The sequence below is a fragment of the Hesperophylax consimilis genome, chromosome 7 (assembly GCF_061612785.1).
Source record: "Hesperophylax consimilis isolate HC1 chromosome 7, BYU_Hcon_1.0, whole genome shotgun sequence".
Lineage (NCBI taxonomy): Eukaryota > Metazoa > Arthropoda > Insecta > Trichoptera > Limnephilidae > Hesperophylax > Hesperophylax consimilis.
Genome location: NC_142842.1, coordinates 6,656,468 through 6,680,327, shown reverse-complemented (window position 1 = coordinate 6,680,327; position 23,860 = coordinate 6,656,468). Strand labels below are relative to the sequence as shown.

General features: G+C 34.5%; 1 protein-coding gene across 1 annotated transcript; it reads right to left on the bottom strand.

The window, feature by feature from the left end:
- Positions 1-3,289: 3,289 nt before the first annotated feature.
- On the bottom strand, positions 3,290-22,980 carry tos (Exonuclease tos). Its single transcript, XM_089633679.1, has 11 exons — positions 22,804-22,980; positions 22,587-22,706; positions 20,683-20,734; positions 19,932-20,141; positions 18,829-19,044; positions 17,224-17,383; positions 11,091-11,227; positions 9,644-9,846; positions 7,755-8,502; positions 6,035-6,258; positions 3,290-3,600 (listed from the first exon to the last, which is right to left on the bottom strand). Exons 1-11 carry the CDS (start codon positions 22,962-22,964, stop codon positions 3,582-3,584), a joined length of 2,250 nt encoding a protein of 749 aa, XP_089489805.1. The 5' UTR covers positions 22,965-22,980; the 3' UTR covers positions 3,290-3,581.
- Between the last annotated feature and the right edge of the window lie 880 nt (positions 22,981-23,860).

Below are 23,860 nucleotides of genomic sequence, written 5' to 3'. Positions count from 1 at the left end.
TGCAGGTTTTCCAGCCAAGATTTATATTTTGTCCCTGAATAAGCAATTTCAACAAGTAAATATGTATAGCATTTAAAGTTTAGCATAACATTGCTTCAGCTTTTTCTCTCTTATTGTGAGTCATCTAGATTTTTCTCTCTTATTGTGAGTCTTCTAGATTTATCCTTTTTATTGTGAGTCTTCTAGATTTTCCTTTTTATTGTGAGTCATCTAGATTTTTCTCTCTTATTGTGAGTCTTCTAGATTTATCCTTTTTATTGTGAGTCTTCTAGATTTTCCTTTTTATTGTGAGTCATCTAGATTTTTCCTTTTTACTTTCTGAGCATTGGTATATTTCGTAATTTCTGTTCACCCTAACTTCACACTACTAATTGATCGTGTCATTAAATTTAAGATACTTATCGAGAATTAAATTGTAGTTTAGGGTCAGAATATATAACCTAATGGACCTAACGTAACCTGAAGTGCTAACAAAACCACACGTGATTTTCAAAATTAAAACGCAAATGATGAAATGCTATAAAGGTCAAAGAATCGGTAAAACCAGTTTATACTGCTGCTGGTATGTTTATCATTTGATAAGTTTTTTTGATACATACATAAATACATATGCATATGTTATTATAAACAAAACAATAATTATCCGGGTTGTAATAATGTTTATTCAAAAAAAAGGATTGAAAAAAGGCACATTGGAGGCAAATACATTTCACAATTTTTATTACTTATCAATTTATAATTAATCACAATAAAAACATAACATTCAACCTAACCTTAAGGATTGTTGCAAAACATGACAAGGACAAACACTTTCATCGTTATTATTTATTCTATTAACTTCCTAGTAATTATCATGTCTATCAATAAAAGTCATAAAAAAACCATTTATAATTCCAGTGAAAATAAGGTACATACAAACATTTATGTGTCAGTTTTTTAAACTTTTCTATGTCTGCATTTAAAAAAAAAACTACTATGGTTATTACATGAAAGTAGTAATTTTTTATACAATAGAAAAAAGTATAATGAAGTGATATATACACAGTATGATTTATGCAGATTTTGAAATAAGTTGGCATCCAATCCACATGAATAAACAAAAAACAAACAACATGTAAATAGATACCTAATAATTGATATAATACAATTTCTAATTATAACTTTATAAATAAGGAAGCTCTCTGTAAATAGTTGGATTTCCTTCTAAAGGCCATTATATTATATTAAAAGGAAGGACTGGGTGGCCTTTTTCAAACAAAACTTAATTTTGGAATTGAGATCAAAAATTCCCAACAATAGAATATATTTTAGAGGCATCTTTAGCCATTTTTCTCAGTTGATAATCTCTTGCTCAATTTACTATGTTAATATTATAATGAAATAAAAAAATAAAACACAAATTTTAATTTATATGTACAGCAAAATTGTGTTCTAACGTAAATCGGTCACTTATAATTTAAATTTAAGCCCATAAAAATGCTTTTAACATGTTTTAATTTTATTACTAGCTGTACCCCGCCACGCGTTGCTGTGGTTCAGTTTGTCTGTGCAGAGAGAGAAACAATAGCGCATGTTGTTTTTACGTCCAACAGATGGCGCTGTTTTTCAAATAAAATGATATTTTTACTTGTCACAGGGGACATCTATATAATATAGGTATATAAAAACACATGTGTATTTGAATACAAAGTTGTGTCAAAATTACAAAGCAATCGGTGAAGAATTTTCGGAGATTTAAGATTTTGAACAAACAATTATTTATATTTTAAATTATATAGATATTTACATATTTTCTCCACCTTTTGATTTAAAAAAAAATACTATTCAGCTTGGTCAAGCATTTTGGCCTCAAATTTAAAATTAAGTTTGGTATGAAAAAGGCCATGCAGCCATTCCTCTTAACGGGATTCTTAAAGAATCATGGGGTAAACCACCATAGATCCTCTGAAAAATGCTCCATAACCCTGTGGACCCTGAAAACTGAGTAAATTTGAAAAATTATTATAGTATTATTAATAGGTTATACAGGGTGTATCGGCACGTACCCGACAAACTTTAACCAGCTATTCCTTAGCATATTTGGAGTAAAAAATCTTATGTGCACTTTGCTGTCCGGTAACGTTTTTTTTTAATAAAAAATTTATTATTCATATTTTCACCACATGTCACCACTGTTTTATCCTTTGATAAAGTTTGAAAACCCATCTGGCAAATATTTTATTCGAATTCCGTTGAATAATGCACGTGTGTACCTATATTGGCGCACGTTTACAGTCACAACGAAATAGCACGGCACCATTCGTCTCATTTTTAACTATTATTATTTAGTGTGTGCGAAAGAGCGAAGACGCTTTTTGACACACTTGCTTATAACAGCTGTTTAACACGAAACGCAATGCCAATGACAGTGATGTAGTGTGGAAATTTTAAATTTTTTTGTTTTTAATTGAAAAAAAAATGCTACCGGACAGCAAAGTGCCCATAACATTTTTTACTCCAAATGTGCTAAGGAATAGCTGGTTAAAGTTTGTCGGGTTAGTGCCGATACACCCTGTATAGTGAGAAAAAAAGGTTATTGTTGATTCACATTTACTAAGGACGGGTTGTTTCGGAAAATTTGAAAAATTCATCAAACTTTAACATTCATTTTTGGGTTCTGTGAAAGTCCTATTCAAGTTCTGTTATTACATTATTATAGGCTATTAGCTTGACAGAACTGAAATAAAAACAGAACTTGAAAAAATCTTTCGAGGAACTTGAAAATCAACTTTGAAATTTGATGAATTGTTCAAATTCTCCGAAACAACCCGTCCTAACTTTTTAACTAACAGAATTTTTTTCTTTTAATATTAACATAATTTTTACGGGTGCAAATGGAGTACTGATGAAAACCATTTTCGCCATCATAACTTTAACATAAATTATCCAATCTCCAAAAATAAAATATAATCTCATATAAGAAGTTATAGTCTCATATATAGTAGTTATAGTCGGAGTTAATAAAAAAATGTGAAATCAACAATAAATTTTTTTTTTCACCATATTATAACCTTTATAATAATTTTTCAAATTTACTCGGTTTTCAGCGCGCACAGAGTGAACCCTTAAATTGGAAAAAAGTTACATTTACGTAGAAGAGTGAAATTGTCAATAAATAATAAAAAAAAATGCTTACTTTTCACAGAATCATTAAAATCTATTTATGCATCAGTCAAATGTACAAGCAGTACATAATATTATTAATACATATCTACTAAAGGTTATACAAATACATTTTTTCGACTAAATAAAGTTCAACTTATAATAAATCAATAAAGGCAACACACATTCATTGTAATATCAGTATGTAATAAATTAAACGGTAAACATTTCCTTTTCTAAAAACATTTGCAAAACATGTAACAAATAAATTTAAGCTTATTAAATTATAAATTAACACAGCTTCGAAATACACATTTCTCAAAATTCTTCAGGTCCTGCCTGAATTCATCACAAACAGATAGTTTTAAGATGAAATAAATCATCATAACAAAGGAACAGCAATACCAACTGGCCAGGCACCTTCTTAAGAATTAAGAAGCTCAATGCTTCAGCTGAGATCTGTAAAAAAAAAACATTTGTCTTTGAAATAGATGAACAGAAAAGATTCAGGCCTCTCACGAATAGGGGTAATTAATCAATAGTCAAATTACCTACACTACCTGCAAGGGACCATTGAAATAATTGTACAGAAATGATTCCGGCCTCTCACAAATAGGGGTAATTTATCAATAATCAAATTACTGTAAGGGACCGAAAATACTGAGAAGTAAACTACAAATTTAAGGGACTTGTTATCTACTAAATAAACTAAACTAACAATCTTTGGCACTTCTTCCACGGAGATACGCAATTTTCCGATACTCAAGTTGTGTACTAATGCCTCAAACAACTCGTCGCGCACAGTTTGTACAAAATCACAAGACCAAAGCCAAAACACAAGACCCGTGTCGCTACCAATCATTGTTGAATTCTCGAAGAAATGTCAAAAAGTAGAATGCTTTCATAGCCTCACTCACAGTCAAACAGTTGCTATAGCTGTCATCTTGTTATTCTTGCCCAGCCGGTCGCGGTTTAGAGGTGAGTCGTACTAGCTCGTCTTGATACTTGGAACAACTAGTATGAATAAATACTTATTCCAAATACCTGTTCCCTAGTATTTTGCACTTGTACCTAGCATGCACGTCGCCCATACCAAATACTGCGAAGAGACGTGTGCTTGCGCCTGGCGGGACAAATATTTGGGAATAGGTCAGTAAGTGATAGGAAAAATATTAATTTGGAAGGTTTGTTAATGTTTTATGTAAATACCGCCCAAGAGTCCCAATTGCTTCCCGTATCATAACTAAGTCTGGAAACTGAGAGACAATGGCATCCCCGATTGCGGTATATTGTAAGGCCGAAGGTAGTAGGGAGGGGAGGAAGGTGGGGATTGCCTGCCTATTCAAATCTGGTAACCGAACTTGGCTAAAGCCATTTGAAGCAACGTTTCAATTCTGATTGGTGGTCTTACACCAGCGTGATACTGAGAGTATCTTCCACTCTGGAACGTGCCGCAAACGTCCTATTCAATACTTTCAATTAATAAATTGTTAAATAACACAAATTAGACAGTAAAACATTTATTGTGCAATTGGTGACCAGATCTGAACAGACAGGTACGTTCGTTCCCCCTTCCTCTCCTCCATCTCCTTCCAATCCCCACTACTTGCAGCCTCACTAAATCCCCTTGTACACAAAACTTGTTTGTTGTTTCTTTTTTGTTTTTTTTTCATTGTTTTTTTTGTTGTTTATTGTTTCTTTACCTTGTTATTGTTATGTTCTTTTTTTACGTTAGAATTTTTACCTCACTAGGACAAGCCTTTGTTGAGATGAAAATGATCCCATGCCATGAAACACTACGGATTGGAGCCGTTTTTAAATACTTAAATAACTTAGTAATTAAATAAAGTTTACGATAATACCCAAACGGAGATTCATGTCATGTAGGTGACATGTCGTGCTGAGTATACTCCGACTTCTGGCTCAAGCAGCCAAATGTATTTAAAATTTAAATACTTTCATATGGAACGTATTGTGGAGTACAAAGTATTTGAATACTGGCTGTGTCGATGTGGTGTCCCAAGTATTTGGATACTAGGGACAAACTCTTCTTATGGGCGAGTAAGCCAGAAAAAGTATTGACGCTTTAAAGAGTGTTTCCTTAGTATTCAAATATGTACTAGCGAAGCAAACGAGATACCTATAGATATCCCCTGTCCACGATATGTATACGTAATACTTAACAACAAATTCTAAGTACGAAAGTATCTTTGACATATCTGTTCCAAACATCTGTTCTGATATATACGCTTCACCTCTAGCCTGCATACGAACCTACGCACAGATGTGAGGATGTATACCCCGATACACCTCGATATGTGGTAGTCGCTAAGTTACTTAAATTGTCAAGTATTGGATACTTGCATATCCTCGTGGAAGAAGGACTGCAGAGCTTAAAATACCACAAAAAATCTTTGGACCTACACTAGAAAGTGGACCATACAGGATAAATGTGAATCATGAAAATCTAATAGAGCATAAAGCCTAAGATACATTACGCTATATTATGCGTGCATAATCTGGGCGTGGCATGTACGTATTATACGTTCTGTACACACTTCCTCAGGAGAGGGGATCAGTTAATTTGGGGGACTGCCGCAGAATATCATTTCTTTGTATGGTATGTCACTTTGACAGACAAGCTGCGTAATTACGGCGCTCTATAGATTGTTATGACCCCTTCTCCTGCCATGGGTGGGAGAGGGGGTCGCATAATTTTCAAATATAGCCTAGCCAGCAGATCACAGCACATATCATCGCCACGCCCACACTTACAACACATCATCTTTTTAGGTGTGACAGGTCTGTATGAGTTGTATAAAACGCTTTGAACTTTTAATGTAATCTGTCACCCCCTTCATGTGGAATATAATTAATGTAAAATATTACTCACTTCAAACTAAATCCAAAATTAGTCAGTAAAGATTGCTGAGCCGACAATACCGGGGCTGAGTTCTTCCTTTGCAAGCCGGGCCTTCTGCATGCTTTGTTTAGTTGCTTATTTTGGCTCATACTGCTAGCTCTCTGTATGGGCTGGCTGCTGCATGTCAGCCAAGGCTTTTTAATTATTATGTCTTGAGTTTCAGGTATAATGTCATCCAAGTTTTCAGTGAATACCTGAAATACAAAACAGTTTTAATTAATAATTTCATAGACGACATTTTAATATCATTTTTAAAAGTTTTTGAATCAGCACCTAGTACTAATTATTTTTTAAAGGTTTTCTATGTGGCAATATATTAACACATTGTAGTCGGGCGCTTCAAACAATAGACTCTAGCCTATAGCGGGTGTTTTTCGCGATTAGCGCAAAAATATATCGCTTTCTTAAAATTGATACAATTTCTAAACCAAATAATATTTTCAATTGAAATTTTCAAAGAAATTATATATGACATTTGATCATCAAAAATAAATTATAATTGCTTTGATTACATCATAATTTCACCACATTTCAAAGCTGAATATAAAAATCTGATTTTAATTCAGTAAATAGCACTCAATATTCAATATTTGAACATTCCATGTAAAAGATAACATGTTTCTTTATATCATATAGATATATATTAAAAAATAATATATATTTGCCATGCCCGCAATTTTACAATCGCTGGATGTGTGAAATCTGATCGCGCAAATATTGAACAGTGTCGCCTAAGGCCGAAGGCGAACACTCAATAACTCATAAGTTTAATTGCTTCTTGTCAAAAAAGAGTCTTTTGCGGTTGCCTCGCCTAATTGAAGAGCCCATTCCACTTATGAATGATAGTATTTATTCTTTCAAGGAATCGGTACACTTCGTATGTTGATAATTGATAATCCATCACACACTATAAGTGCATGTATCATTGGCTTGTAAAGACATTTTTGTAGGGATAAAGTCAAAAAATGAAATACCAAACAGTAAACAGAACAGTGCGAGCGGTATGAAAAATAGTCCAATATGTGAAATGACTCAAACTAAACTGGAGATTGAGATCGCATAAAAACTGTAGATTTCTGGCGACGCCTTTACAAGCGGCACACTAGCCAATCCGGACAAGGCATCTCAAATAACGTCAACAGAGTGTCGCCTAGCACCCAGGTAGCAAATCACCCTTCAAGGCGTTTTATTTCACGCTGATAACAAACCCGTATAATGCCGTTTCCCGCCAAAAACTGAAAATGGCATTTGCAGTGTCCCGCAGTTGACCGACAGTCCGCGAAAAACGGCAAATGGCGTGTCCCGACGACAATGTGTTAAGCCCCGGGCTTAAGATGTTAAATGTGAAGGAAGCCTTCGGGAAGTCCCAATCGCCAATCAGGGTTATTAGAATAGTTATTGGATTTTTTTTTAAATTTTAACTGCCCCTGTGAAACGCCATTTCTAGGTCTGTTAGCAGTTGTCAAATTTAGAGTTGGGTTATAATCAGCTGATGATTAAGCCCTCAAAATGGTCATCAAAATTTAACCAAATGCTGCGAACGAGAATCGTGTGGCTAACAGGGATGAACAGAATGGTGCTGATTGTCGAATTTATGATGACTTCAAATGTGACTGGGGTTCAAACAACTATGCCTTAGAGTGTAAAAATACAAAAATAAGGAAGCAAATAATTTTAGAAATAAACTTGCCTGAGATGACACTGGCGTCACAAGATTCTCCAGTGGATATGTGTTATCATTGTAGTCTTCTGAGTTGTTCCTTATTGATAATATATGCTTTTTAAATGGGTTAATGCTTCTGTTAGACTTTTCTTCTGGTGATAAATCAATTAAATCAATGGGCGTACGTACAGTGCTATCTGTTGAAGTCCAAGAGAAATCTTCCAAAGATATTTGTTTATTATGAACGCTATCTTCTTTGATTATATTTTCACAAGAATTTAGAACATTGCTTTCATCGACTTTCAAAGCGGCTATGCCAGAAACGTTTAAACCACTTTCTTCTTTGATCTCAACAGGTTTATTTTCGCTATCAAAAGAATTGAAAAACTTGCTTTGCACTACATTATTATCATCCAATGAAGTCCTTTGAAATTTGCTAAATCTAAGTAGTTTTGTGAATGTTCTACTTTCGACCATCTTCCGATGATTTTTATTTTTACTTTCTATTATAGGGGATGTTTCAGGAGAAGATGAAATATCCTCTTTGTCTGGAGACAAGCACCTCTTCTTAGAGGCGCTTCCCCCTGTAGTAAAGCTATCTGCAGGTGTATCTGGGCTTTTACTGCAACGCTTGGAATTGTTAACTGAAAAGGGGTTCTTAGATATTAAGTTGACCACATCTTGGGTTTCGAAATCTTGAGTCTCGGCAACTACGATGTGCTTTCTAATCGGCTGCTTTGCGCAATATATAGAACTGAGAGCTTCAATTGTCAATCTGTAAAAAAAAAGAGATTAATATTAGAGATATATATTAGATATAAGACGCGCCAAACAAAAACCTAAGTAAGCGACGCTCAATCACAGCAAATAATAGACAAAATTACTACAATGTTATTATCGTGATATCGTAACATCGACAGAGTACAAAAACTGATGCACCCCGATGTTCTTATCTACTGATTTTGTGTTGCGGTGTTAAACAATTCTCTATGAATAAATAAACAGTTTTTTGTTGTACCCGTAAAGTTGACAAATATTTACTAATTACTGTGATGAAATCATACTCATCTACAATACCTACGTAATAATAAATATTTTAAAAGAAATATATACCTCAATCAACAATCTATCTATATAAATAAAAATGTAAATGTTCGTTTGTTCAAAATGTTAAATCTCCAAAAGTTCACCACCGATTGCTTTGAAATTTTGACACAACGTTGCATTCGAATATCGTGTGACAGGTAAAAACATGATTTTTTTTTAAAGCAGCTCCATCTGTTGGACGTAAAGGCAACACGCGCTCTTGTTTCCTTTGCCTGCACAGAAAGACTGAGCCACGGCAACGCAGGGCGAGGAACAGCTAATAACCAAATAAAACTGATTAAAAAGTTTGTGAAATTGACGAGGGCTTGACCGTGCTGGGGACACGATGAACAGATTCGCGGCGGATATTGAGGATTCAATTAGGAAAGACCTTTGACAAAAGTGTCTCTGTCTTGCTGTGACTTGACGAACTGTGATTGAGCGTTGGGGATGCGGACAGACAGACTCGGGCAAACAGACGCGAGGCTCGGAATGAGTGAAATGTAACTACAATGCGACATTACAACTCACAACTGAATACAAAATGTATTTCTTAATTCTGACTGAAAACGAATATGCGCTGCTTCGGTCGTTTTTGTGGTGCGGATACCGTGCGGACTGACGATGACCTACGGTTTTTATGAATTAATTACGGCGCGGGACACTATACGTGATGGAGTCCTGGACAATACCTCCGGCGCGGCCTATAATATCTGCGCCGTAATTATGGTAAGGGATTCCATGTCAAATTGAGAATCAGATTGAGTGAATTTATTCATTTAATTGGTTCACTCAATTTCGTCCATGTTTATTATAAAAAATTCATTTACCCTTTATCTTCTTTGTCCTCATATTTGGGCTGAATTAGCTTTGTCGTTAAGGTTCTTGTGGTGGGAATGGTAATAGCTGTCATGTGGTCTTTGATACTCGTCACTTTAATTTCCTTGCGATGTTCCGAGTAGTCTTTGCTCCAAATACTCTTGTGAGGAGCAATACTACATTGATTCCATCCATTTGTATTACCGCCTGTAGGCTAAAACCAAAAGAATTGAAAATGTTTCATTGTTTTCTTGTCAAAACATGTAAGGAAAATACAAGATAAAACACGATAATAAAAGCTATTTTTTTTATACATAATAATTTCATTAGATTTTCAGTCATTTAAGATATTCATTATTTAATTAATTGTTTTGTGAAATTATTGACGGTAAAAATCACATTTGTTTATACAAAAATTCTGTGAAATAAAAACATGCAAGTATTATTATTGTGATCGGCAAGATTCTGCAGATTCCACAGACTGCGGTGGGCTGGACGTGAACAAAGAATGCGATATAATAAGATTGATATCCCAGTGGAAGCGACCCAGAGGCAGACCAAGGAAGAGATGGATAGTACGGTATACAACGGACACCCTATCAAAATCTGTCTCCACCACGAAGGATCCTGGAATCGTGTTTGATAGTAAGCTGACATTTCAGGCTTGTAGCGCTTATTGAGAATGCTGGGCTTTGTTCTGTGCACTGCACGGAATTTTAGCCAATTTCTTAGTAAGGAGTAAACTTGAAAGTGGGTCGGTAATCTGGAGTCCACACCAAGTAAAGTATTCCCTCATGTTGGAAAGTTCAGAAGAAATTTATAAGATTTCTCTACACGAGGGACTACTACCCGTGGCTCTATCCTACTGATTTTCTTTTGGGTATGCTCGGAATGAACCATCTACGGTCTCATTTCTTCAGACTGATTCGTGGATGGTTTGAAAACTTATCTATCATGGAGAGCATTCATTTCTATGTTCCCAATGGTTATCTCCTTCACCGACAGCGCGGACTGTTCTATCTCTCAGCATGCAGGACTAACTTGCCAATGGTCATGCCGGTGAGGAGAGCAATCTTGTTGTTGAACAGAATCAATTCAGACATCAATGAAGCTGCCTTTAAAAGGCAAGCTATGTTACTGTTAGTATACTTGACATACCCACAGTTTATATTTATGTAATACTTCTTCAGAAATATATTTAAAAATGTATTGAAATTAACAATTTTGTGTTTTAAAAATAATAAACTAAATTGAAATGACTCTGTGGAGTACTTGAGTATTGGAGCAGGACGGGGAGGACGGAGGACTGGAAGCCAATGATGAGGGACTGCAGTCAGTGGATAACTTTTTTTGAGGAGGCCAAATTCCATACAAACAGCGCCGTGATGATGATGACGATGAAAACATTTAATTATCATATAATTTTTTTATGAAATAAAAACATTATGTTTTTCTTACCTTGGGGTTATTGTGGTCAGGATGCCATACGTCCAAACATTTCAATGAGAAAGGGTCCAAGTTACCAAGAGCTAGTTGGAACGCTATATCAGGATCCAGGGGTGCTCCGGCATTACTGCACGTCTCAGGATCAGTACCTGTTTAATTGTTGTTCTTAATTTCAAATAGTCTAACAGGTTGCCGATGGCACTTTGGGTAGGAGGCTCTACTTTCCGTCCTACAGATCGAGCTTAAAATTCACAGAGTTATCTCCTTCCCACTTTTAGAGCATGTTATGTTTGGTGACAAGGTCTGTACTATAAATAATGTTGGTGTTTGTAGCTAAATCATGCAATGATCACCAAATTACAAAGGACTGTGACAAGTATAATAATAATAAAAGAAAGTGATGCTAAGCAGCTTTAGGCAATTTTATTTCTCGGAAATACATTCAATTGTCTGAAAACAAAACATATTCAAGCAAATAAAATACATTGAATAGTCAGAAAACAAAACATATTCAAGCAAATAAAATACTTGAGGTTTCTTGAAATGGAGAATGAATAGTAAATTAGTAATGTATAAATGTAAATAAAGCAAGAGAAAAGTGTGTTTGGCGTACCATCCTCTCTGCCAAGCACAAGGAAAAACTGAATGATGTTTTTTTATTTATTACTTTCCATTTAAGTTTGTTTATGACTATGACTAAGTGGTAATAACATTAAGTTACTTAATTATACAGGGTGTCCGGGGTAAAGTACGCAAACTTTGGGAGGTGATTCTACACGATAATACAAGTAAAAAAGATTTTAGAAAAGAAACTTTTTTCGAAATTCCAAGTTTTAAGGTACATAGTTGGTAATGTATGTAAAAAAGTTGAATTGTTCGTATTAAAAAAATAAATATTCTTCTACGGAAAAATATTTTTGTATGTGAAAATAAACATTGGAATTTCGAAAAAAGTTATTTATCTTTTTTACTTCCACCGTCATGTAGAATCACCTCTTGAAGATAGTGCACCGGGACACCCTGTATATTGTATAAAATTAAATAACTAACTGACCATCACGCCGTTTACTGCAGGGGTAGGCAGAGAGGACGGACCGCCAAACAACTCGGTCTTGGCACACACTCCTTGCCTCATTCACATTCATACATCATCTCATACACAGTCTTCTATTATTCTGACTCGAGTATCTGATTCACTTGATCGTGCCATGTCTTCCTCGGGCGTCCCCGACTTCTGCTACCATTCAAATTTGCATCATATATTCTCCTTATACTTCTTTCTTTGCTCATTTGCTATACATGCCCAAACCATCTAAGCGTCCCTTTCTTGATCTTACTCATTACGCTTACATCAACCTTGCACTCTTTACGGATCTCCACATTTCTTACACAATCATACATGATTTTACCACACATACGCCTCAGGGATCAGCATTCAGTCTACTTTCATCCTTTGCCAGTTCCATGTCTCACTTCCATACATCAGGGTAGGTACCAGGACTCCATTGTGGACTGCTAGCTTCTCTTCTATGGAAAAAAATTTGATAGTGCAAAAGCATTTAAAATGCAAAATGCAAAATACCTATTTTCAAAATGCATTGAAAATGCAAAATGGTTTCTCAGGTCAAACAATTAAATTAATTATAGAATTTTTAAACAGTTTTGTCATTTAATAATGGACATCAATGTAGACCAAACATACTACATGATGGTAAATCAAAAAATGCAACGACTACAGATTATGAACCACAAAAAATTTGCGCGGGACAAATGTTGCCAACGTAAAAACATAGAAACTGCTATCTAACATTTAATATTACAGCGTCATGGCCCCATGTTCAGTATTTTAATCAGTATTTTTCATAATGGTATCACTCGATTGCCAGGGCTTCTACCAGAGAGCAACTTGAAACATGTAAATTATCTCTCATAGCGAGGTTGAGGACCGACTGATATTTGGGGCTTATGAAAAAAAGATGAGTGGAGATAGTAGGAAGAATGTTGCAAAAAAGCATTTAAAATGGAAAATGCATTGAGAAAAGCATTTAAAATGCAAAATGGTTTTTAGAAAAGCATTTAAAATGCAAAATGGAAAATACCCATTTTGCATTTTGCATTTCCATTTTAAATGGATTTATTTGAAATAAAGAACATCTCTGGTTGTGACACATGTATTTGCACACACATACAAATTGTGTCAACTGTTTATTGTTCCCTTTGATACTGTTTTGGACTTTGGCTGTTTTGACTAAAGTGCTTGCAGGTACTATAAGATACAATCGCACAAGCTAGTATGTCAATTCTCTAATGTACACAGTAAACAAATCTTGCAGCAGATTTTTCACAAGTGATGCAACGTAATAACCCAATTAACCATTTGTAAAGGAAGATAAGCAAGGTCAAGTTAACCAAAAAAAAAATGTATAGTAAATAAATTGAGATAAAAACCAAATTATCAAGCAATTAGGCATTATATGAAAACAACAGATAAGTCTAATCAAACCACTGACCCTTACACTAGACGAAACTACCTTATATATTTTTTTATAAATTTGATGCTTGACAACTACTGTTTAAATATTATTTACATACCTACTACCAAGTGATATATAAATTATTATTTTTTTGGTAAAATAATGTTTAAGACAAGATTTTTTATGCATAGCAACAAAGGGTAACAATTATTTTATAAGCAATAATTATTAGCCTGAAACACTCATCCACATTGAAAAATCTCCCGATAAAAGATACATGACGCCAGCGGGACTTGAACCCGTGTCCTTTCGATTTCCGGTCGACAGCTCTGACCACTGAGCTAGGCGGCTTATCTCTTATCCGCGAAATAATTCAATATATACTAGTGTTTCATTCAACAATTACTGCTTGTTACATTTTTTCACCTGAAACAACCAACTTTATTTTTATATGAGAAAGGGATTGTAAGTGCTAACTCTCTCCCTAGATGGCGTCGAGACAAATTGTTTACATTTTTTGGTAAAATACTAGAACTTGTCAAATATTAATTATTATTTTTTGGTAAACTAATGTTTAAGACAAGATTTTTTATGCATAGCACAAAGGGTAACAATTATTTTATAAGCAATAATTATTAGCCTGAAACACTCATCCACATTGATAAATATCCTGATAAAATATACATGACGCCACCGGGACTTGAACCCGTGTCCTTTTTCACCCGGGAGATTTTTCAATGTGGATAAAATAAGATATATAAATTGTTTTTCGAAATCTTGAAGACACACACCAAGGATTAGTTGTTTCACAGAATTTATACAGTTCATCATATTTCAAAGTTAATGTTTAAGTTCTGTAAATATTCTATTGAAGTTCTGTTATTATATTCGGTAAATATTTCAGGATCGCTGGCCGCGCTTAATATGATTTTTTTTAAATAATGCCTTTTGATTTACCTTAATTTCTATAAAACGAAACTGACTGTATTTGTGAAATTTTCAATTATAGCATTTTAATTTTTAATTACGTAAAATGAAAATACACTTTCGTTGAATGCGATGACAGCCATTTCAAATAATTTATGTCAATTGGTATTACTGATTCTACATAAGTGGCTAGAGACAATTGAATAATGTAAATTTAAAAAATATATAATGTAATTTAAGATTCCGGCAAATTAGTGCCTACTTAAAAAGCATAAATTATTTATTTAGGTACTAGCTGAACCCCGCCATGTGTTGCTGTGGCTCAGACTGTCTGTGTAAATATATTTTCCAAAAAAGCATGTTTTTACCTGTCAGTTAATCCTGTCTTCTCTCCAAATATAACATAAGCACGGGACACTACATAATTGAAAATTATTTAAAAAAAAAAATTATATTCCTAATATTTCTACGAAATATGTAGTTACAACCCATAACTACACACAAAAGAAAAGGTATCCAAATAATTATTAAGTACCTCTAGTTTAGGTAACTTTGTTGCATTTTGCTTGTCGTCCATCGTTGCGCCACCAATATCTGGTCATATTTTAGACATCATTCAGGAGATCATAATAGAATGTGTTTATCTCTTTCAATTTAAAAATAATATTTTTTTTTAATAAAAAGGAAAAGTAAATTATTATAACTACATATTTCGCATAAAATAAATCATTGAACGGTGGTGCACTTTTTACAATTTATTCTGCAAAAAAATATATTTTGGACACGTTAACAGATATTGCCAGTGCAACGAAGATACATAAAGAAATATGAATTCATAACATTTCACGCCGCTTTCAAAAACATTTAATTTAAAAAATATACCGTTTATTTTTAAATATGTAATGTGTCATCTCATTATTTATACAGGGTGTATCGGCACGTACCCGACAAACTTTAACCAGCTATTCCTTAGCACATTTGGAGTAAAAAATGTTATGGGCACTTTGCTGTCCGGTAACATTTTTTTTTAATAAAAAATTTACTATTCATATTTTCACCACATGTCACCACTGTTTTATCCTTTGTCAAAGTTTGAAAACCCATCTGACAATATTTTGTTCGAGTTTCTTTGAATAATGTAGGTACTTACCAACGTTGGCGCGCTTTTACAATCACAACGAAATGGCATGGCACCATTCGTCTCATTTTTAAGTATTATTATTTAGTGTGTACGAAAGAGCGAGGACACTTTTTGACACACTTGCTAATAACAGCTGTTGAACACGAGAAACAATGCAAATGACAGTGACGGAGTGGGGATTTTTTATTTATTTTTTGTTTTTAATGGAAAAAAAATGTTACCAGACAGCAAAGCGCCCATAACATTTTTTACTCCAAATGTGCTGAGGAATAGCTGGTTAAAGTTTGTCGGGTACTTGCCGATACACCCTGTATACATAATACAAAGTGAAACTAACGTTTTAGATTTTCCAAGGGCGTTTTTTTTTTCAAATGTTTCTGGCTTTCACGGCCATCATTTCAAATTATGAAGAGAGGGAAGGTGAATTTATAATATATTAATTTTATTTAAATAGACAAATTTCAAAATTATATGGAAGATTGGAGTCAAGTTCAGACTTAGAAGAGATGAGATGTTAAATGGAGATGAGGCAATTTTAAAGTTTGATAGAAGAGAGGATATTTGTTCACACAGAGACAACCAAAAAATATGTGATCCAAAGTTCCCACTTCTAGATCATAGAGAGTAAAATCTTGGGAATCAAGTATGTGAAAGTAAAAGAAAACAATGCCCAATTCTCATTGAAATAAGTGAGCAAATTTGTTTTTGGAAAAATGGGGGGTCGTTGAAATCACAGTTTTAAGGGGATAGTCCTTTTGTATTAAGCTCTTTCTTGTAAAATCTTATTTCTATTTTTAATTTCTACACAAAACTTCTGTGAGATGACGCACTTGTTTTGCAACACCTCAACGGATCAGAGAAAAGAACTTGGTTCTCCCCTCTGCCATTTGAATATCTATAATTCCGATGCAACTTCAAATGCCCCACATGAAAGAGAGGATTACAAGATGGAGCTTATTTATGACAGAAAATCTTCCGACTGTTCTTCTGTGGGGTTTTACTTGCACAAATCACACAGTTGTTAGAAGATCACAGGCATTTCTAAACAGTGAACATCTACTGGCAAACAACAAGTATAGTTGTAGATGACCAAGAATTCCACAGCGATTAACGTCGGACTGAACAACCTCACAAGGTTGTTGCAGGACTAGATGAAATTGACAACTCCACAGTCATTTCGTCAAACTGAACTACCGAGCGAGGTTGTTACAGGACTAGAGGTAATTGACAACTCCACGGCGATTTCGTCAAACTGAAATACCGAGCGAGGTCGTTACAGGACTAGAGATATATAACAACTCCACGGCGATTTCGTCAAACTGAACAACCGAGCGAGGTTGTTGCAGAGCAAAGGGTCTATTTCAACTGACTGCGTTCTTCCAAAGATCCTAGAACTGTCTTTGGTGCAGAATAAATCGTGAATAAATAAATCAGAATAACGTGATCCAATAGCATAGATAAGCCATAACGAAACAATTACTTAAAAGTGTAAAAACTTTTTGGGTGGGAAATGTGGATTTTTCTTGTACTAGGTATTTTCATTTTCTTGAGATCATGAATATTTAAGGTCTCTACATATAAATAATGATGTGTGATAGTTTACCTTCATCCTCCAAATTATTTAAAGGCAGGAGTTTCCTTTGCAACGGATCATACACGAGCTGGTGCTTAAATGTTGCTTCAGCTTTCAAAAATCCATCGCGATATTCGTCAGTCACCACCATTTGCGACTTGTTGAAATACGATGGCAATTTACGCAGAGCCTAGAAATGGAACAATTTTATTTTACATGACTCAATACATAAATAAATATGGATTGTGACATTTTTCATAACGATAATAAATATGTCAAATTACAATATATTTTTGAACAATTACAAATAAATTACAGCAAAATCCTACCAGCAATGGAACTACGACACAAAAACTTGGGCTTTGACTAAAAACTTGGGCTTTGACTAAAAACACCATTGATAAAATTGTCTTAGAAGTCTTCCAAAATGATTTGGATTGAAAGAGATTGATAGACTTGCCCTAACATAAAATCTGGGTATGATTTCGACGAGCTGGAGGCAAAAGCACTTGACCGTATTTTTGGCACCAGGAGGGTTCGATAGTGCTTTGAATAAACTACGACGTCAGTCATAAGTTGACCATCGAGGGGCGCAGATTAAAAGACCCCGACCCTGCGCAGAAAAGCAAAGTTCAAAGAAGTAAGTAAGTTTGCAGCGCAGTACATTGAGGGAATTTTTTGTGCAGGATATGAATGTTTATTTTTAACCGAACCGCTTGGCATAGCGTTGCTAAAAATGAATGAGGTGGGTAAATTATAACAGATTTGTAAAAGTGTAACAAAATATTTAATTTTGAAAAAAAAAAACATGCTTTTGTTTACCTGATTTGAGATTTTAAGTTTTTTACAAAGACAGCAATTTGCGCGTCATTGTAAAAAGGACTAGTCATTCGTAGGCATTAGATTTTATTTTCCAGGTCTGAAATGGCCTCTGTGGTTGATTGGTAAGGAGTAAGTAAATTTCATTTAATTAATATGTGTACTTCACAATTAACTCATTTGAAATAATATATAGTATATTTGAGGCACATTCCAGAGTGGAAGATACTCTTAGTAGCACCCTGGTGTAAGACCACCAATCATAATTGAAACGTTGCTTGAAATGGCTTTGGCCATGTTGGGTGACTAGACCAGAATAGCCAGGTACTTCCCCTCCTTCCTCTTTCACATCTCCTTTCCCTCCCCGCTACCTTCAGCCTCATAACATACCCCAATTAGGGATGCCATAGTCTCCATGGCTCCAGAAGGATGGAAGCAGTCGGGACTCTTACAGTGATTATAAAATCCGAGTTGCCTGTATACTGTCAGATTCATTTATTAACAATTGTTTGATTGACTGGTCTATCAATTAGAATGTCTATCTATGGTTGGCATAAATGTAATAGACTACAGAGACTACGCTTATCTAACTGGTCTATTAATGTTAGTTTATGTTTTGTAACTTTCAATGTTTTTATTCTGAATGGTACTCTATCAGCAGGGGCGATAATGAGAGTTTTTTCCACTCTGGACTAAGGTGTAAACATACTCTGTATTTAATTATTCCAGATTTCAAAGTTCAAGGTGCAGGAAACCATGGAGCATGGTTCACCGCCTTTCCGCGGACTCTGTCAAGACATAGTAACAACAGCTTACATTATGTATATCAGGATCCCTCGTAGCGTTGATGAACTGTCTCGCCTTGGCCAGTCCGATGCCGGGCAAGGAGGCGAGGTAGTCGCAGCCGGACATGATGCACATCTGCCGGAACTTGGCAAAGCTGTAGTGCTCCAGGGGACACTTCATCACCAACGGCAGCTTGTTGCTCTCCACCAACACCCCATTGCCGTTCAGATCCATTTTGAAAAATATCTGAAACATCAAAGGTTATTTATTCTCTAATTACAAGAAATATTGATTGAAAGAGTACTGATTTTTCAATTTTTTTATTTGTAAGAAAAGACGAACATTCCCAGGTTACGAATAATCTGATAATATTTGTAAATCTTCTACTACCACCACAGTAAGCGGAAAATGTTGCTTTTGTTAGGATGTGCAGAAATGTACAAACCATGAGAGTATTGCGCATGCGTGCCATTAACTCAAGTCTTTGCAAAATATAGAGAGATGACCAAAAACCCAATTATTGCAACCCTGTTAAATTCATTAAATGAACTGGGCTACTCTCAAAGGAATAAGATGGTTATGGGAAATAGCACGATTGACTTGTGGCCTGAGTGCTTACACTTACACTCTTACTGAGTGACGGCCGGCGTGGTCTAGTGGTATACGCTTTTGACTACAGATCCGAAGGTCGCGGGTTCGAACCCGGCGTGCGCAAATAAATTTTATTTGATTAATTTGTGTTATTTCACAATTAATTAATTTAAAATAATATATAGTATATTTGCGGCACGTTCCAGAGTGGAAGATACTCTCAGTATCGCCCTGGTGTAAGACCACCATTCAGAATTGAAACGTTGCTTGAAATGGCTTTAGCCGTGTTTGGTGACCAGATCTGAATAGCCAGGTACTTCCCCACCTTCCTCTTCCCCATCTCCCTCCCCTCCCCAATACCCTCAGCCTCACAACATACCCCAATTGGGGATGCCATAGTCTCACTGGCTCCAGACGGGAGCAGTTGGGACTCTTGTGCGGTAATACTGTAAAAAAAAAAAAAAAAAAAAAACAAGAGCTACACAGGAGCTATGCAGGAGCTATGCAAGAGCTATGCAGACCATTTCTGTAGCAATACATACCTTATTACATCCAAAAAGAATGAGATCAGAGTCTTCTGTGATGATAACTTGCGCTACATTGATCTTGTTCAGATATGCCATTTGCGCGTCGGCTTCGTAAGGCGCTACAATGCAGTCAACGTTCCTCTGTCGGCATTGCTTTATTAGCTGCAGAGCCATCTCGTGGGTGATGTCTACACTTCTCCGCATGTATGAGCGAGCTTCTTCCATCTAACAAAATATATAATAATATTATTATGGTATTCCAGCAATTATGTTGAACTACAACACTCTGTTAAATTATACGAATATGCTCAAATTGTCAAACAGAAGAATTTTCACTGACTTGGTATTTCTTTATAAAATTCTAAATGCTTTAGTTGATAGTCCGGTATTGCTAGAATTGATAAGCTTTCGGAATCCACAACGTAATACTAGAAGTCAGGATTTATTTCAGTGCAGAAATTCTGGGACTAACTACCATATGTATTTCCTCTTTGCCCAGAATACTAATGGAGGGAAACAATTATACCAAGTCAGTGGACATCTTCATTTTATCTTTAAACAAATATAAAATGTTGTTAATGAAGCAATTCAGTTAAGTACAATAAATAATGTATATTTCTTAATATTCTCATGTAAAAGTCCCGAAAAAGGGCGTTAATAAATAAATAAAAACACATTTCCTAATAAATTCAGTTTAAAAGGCAGAATACAACTCAAGTTTGTATCCTACCATTGAGCAATCAGAATTTAGGGTACGATAATTTACCTGTCCAAGTCGTAAGAGCTCTGCTGCACGTTTTTTCGCTGTTTTTCTTGATCTGTAATAAATATTATGTTTGTTAGTTTAGTACCGGTCAATTATTGATTCAAATTAATAATATTAGTCGTCAAAAAAGTGACCAGCATTGACAAAAAAGTGAATCATAAACATAAACAACTAAATTTAATTACGCTGCCAGATCTCTAATCATGTTTTATTAAATAAAATTATTAATGATGGTATTGACAGCCCCGAAATTCTCGCCAAAATATAATTATTTATACCAACCAGAAATTCAAGACAAAATATAATTATTTATACCAACCAGAAATTCAAGACAAAATATAATTATTTATACCAACCAGAAGTTCTCGCCAAAATATAATTATTCATATCAACCAGAAATTCGAGACAAAATATAATTATTTATACCAACCAGAAATTCGAGACAAAATGATACCTATAAATCGACTGCATAATTTTAGTAATCGGTTTGGGAATATTTTAAGATTTCATATTAATGGAACGCAATTAAATTAAATATTCGTAATTACTTTTCTGAAATGTACGAGTTTACCACTCCGTAGTGAATACATATTTTTTTCAGTATTTTATATTTTTTTAATTATTTTATATTTCACATTATTTAATTTAATTTGTTAATTCTTATTAATTACTCATTTGAAAGAAATGCGTTTTGCTTTGTAACTTACTTATTCTATAAATACCATTGTTACTATGGACAACAAATAGTTAACACAACTGTATCACTTGCATCTATTTTATGTAAAATCCACTAGGGCGTAAATAAATAAATAAATGTGTTACATTGCCACCAAGTAAGGTTGTGCATAGATTAGTAATATAAATAAAAACAAAATTTATGAACATTGGAAAACAAGTAAAGCCAACAAAAAGGGAATTATTGGTAGATGGTAAAGCTTTGAAAGAAGTTTTTGAATTTAAATACTGGAGGACTCTGAACTGTCTTTTTCTCAAAATAAAAGCCAAATAAAAAATCCCAGAGATTTGTAAACACAGTCCCCAGTAAAAATGTATACAACGCATTGTACCACACGTTAATTACTGCAGCTGCATTATATTCTTAGCCAACGATGGATTCATTAAATAAATGACAATACTAAAAAATAGGGCTATGAGAATTTTACTGAAGAAAAATAGACATACAAAAATCAACAAAATGAAGGAGTATCTTGTCATTAAAACATATTATTTACTTCCAACACTTAATTTTTAATCTATAAAACTATTAATGGCCATACATCAATTGAATTTCTGAGAAAAAATGAAAAACTGCATCACAAACACACACATGAGACGAGGAAAGGGTATGAAATAAGACTCCCCTTCAGAAAAAAAAACCAAGAGTCAAAAGTCGTGGATGTACAGAGCGATGAAGATATTTGGCGAATTACCAGAAGAAATAAAATTAGAAGAAACGTAAACAAATTTAAACTTAAATTACGAAACTATGTGATTGATAATTTTTATTGTGATGTATTTTTTAATAATATTGTATAAGAATTGTATTAGGACATATATAACTATGTACAAATTCAAAATACGACAAATAAAATTTTAAAAATAAAAGATGCGGAAAAACCTAATCGGATGAATATATTTATAATTTATTTCAGAGGCAGTTGGTGAGCTACAGAGCTAGGTAAACAACTTTGAAAAAGGTCAGAGGAAAGTGGGAGGCAAAAGGTTCCCTCCCCATGTATATGTCTGTTTTGGGAATTAAATTCATGGTTTAAGTTTGTAAATATGCATCGCGTTAAAGAGTATTTTTCGCTTTCAAGAAGTGCTCTTAATGCTTGCTAATTTAATATTTAATCATAACACAGTGCTATGTCTGTAAAAGCTCAATTATAAATTGCATTACTTACTCTCGTCTTTTGAGTTCAGTCAACGCCTTTGCCGGCAAATGGCGCCCATCAAATACAAGAATTGGTTTGATGGAATGGGATAGCAGCATGTTGACATACTTCATACAATATTTGATGTGTCTAGAACAGAATTAAAACAGACTGTAAAATAGCATTCACAGATTGATAGGACATTATATCAATCCCTTTCTAATACAATAAATCATAATAAACTTACGCATCCGTATACTCTCCGCGTGCGAGTTTTTCGGCACAAGCAAATGCTCCTTTGTGAAGCCAGCAATAAGTATCAACAGCAACTGTACATCCAGAAAACTCCGAAATATTTCCTTTTTTCGAAGCTTTCTCTAAAAACGGTATCAATCCACTTATACCCATATTGTTATCGTTGCCAAAAAAATATTACAATGTTTGGTACCAAATTTTGACAGATTAACATAACACAGCTGAGATGTCAAATCATAAGGGCGCGAAAAGCCGAAAAGTGTACTCATTCCATAGATTCATATTTATCCAATAAACTAGTGATGCACAAAATCGATTTCTCATATTCCGATAAACGATATACCATCCGTCGAATGATGTTTCGAATTAATCTCACAGACTTTCGTGATTTGATTGATGGTCTGAAGACGATTCTGTGAAAAAAATCTCAAAAAGCTTCATAAAGTTTGTATAGTTACTGAAGCCCCAGGCGTTGTCTGGGCTTGACGCAATCGTATACAGTGACATATCTCTTGTTTTGTCCACGCGTGCAAAATTTCATAAAATTCGGAAATAAACTGTAGATTTGTATACAAATCAAATTCACGCCGCCTGCCACAGATAATCTCCTTCATAAATCAGATTATGGAAAAAAACACAAAATTTGCAGGCATTTACATTACATGAAAATTTAAAAGCCTTTTATTCTGGCTCCATTCTAGGAAATTGACTTTGTAAATACTAAGAATGATGTTCCGAATACGAACCGATGATTTATTTTTGTCAACCTTAAATTTATGGGCAGATTATTTGTGGTACGGTATTAGAACAAGCTGTTTTTCCCGATCTATGAGACCAAAGAAGAAGAAGATTCATTAAAACATTTGAGGAAAAATATTCAAATTTATGGACAAAACGCAAGCTGTTGATGATTGTATTGACAATCGAATTAATTGCTTGGAGTTCAGCGGAAGCATTTAGCAGGAGCACCTATTTTAATAACAGTGTAAATTCAGGAACATTAGAATACACAACCCCCCTCCCCCCATGAAACAAAAAGTGCTGCCTCT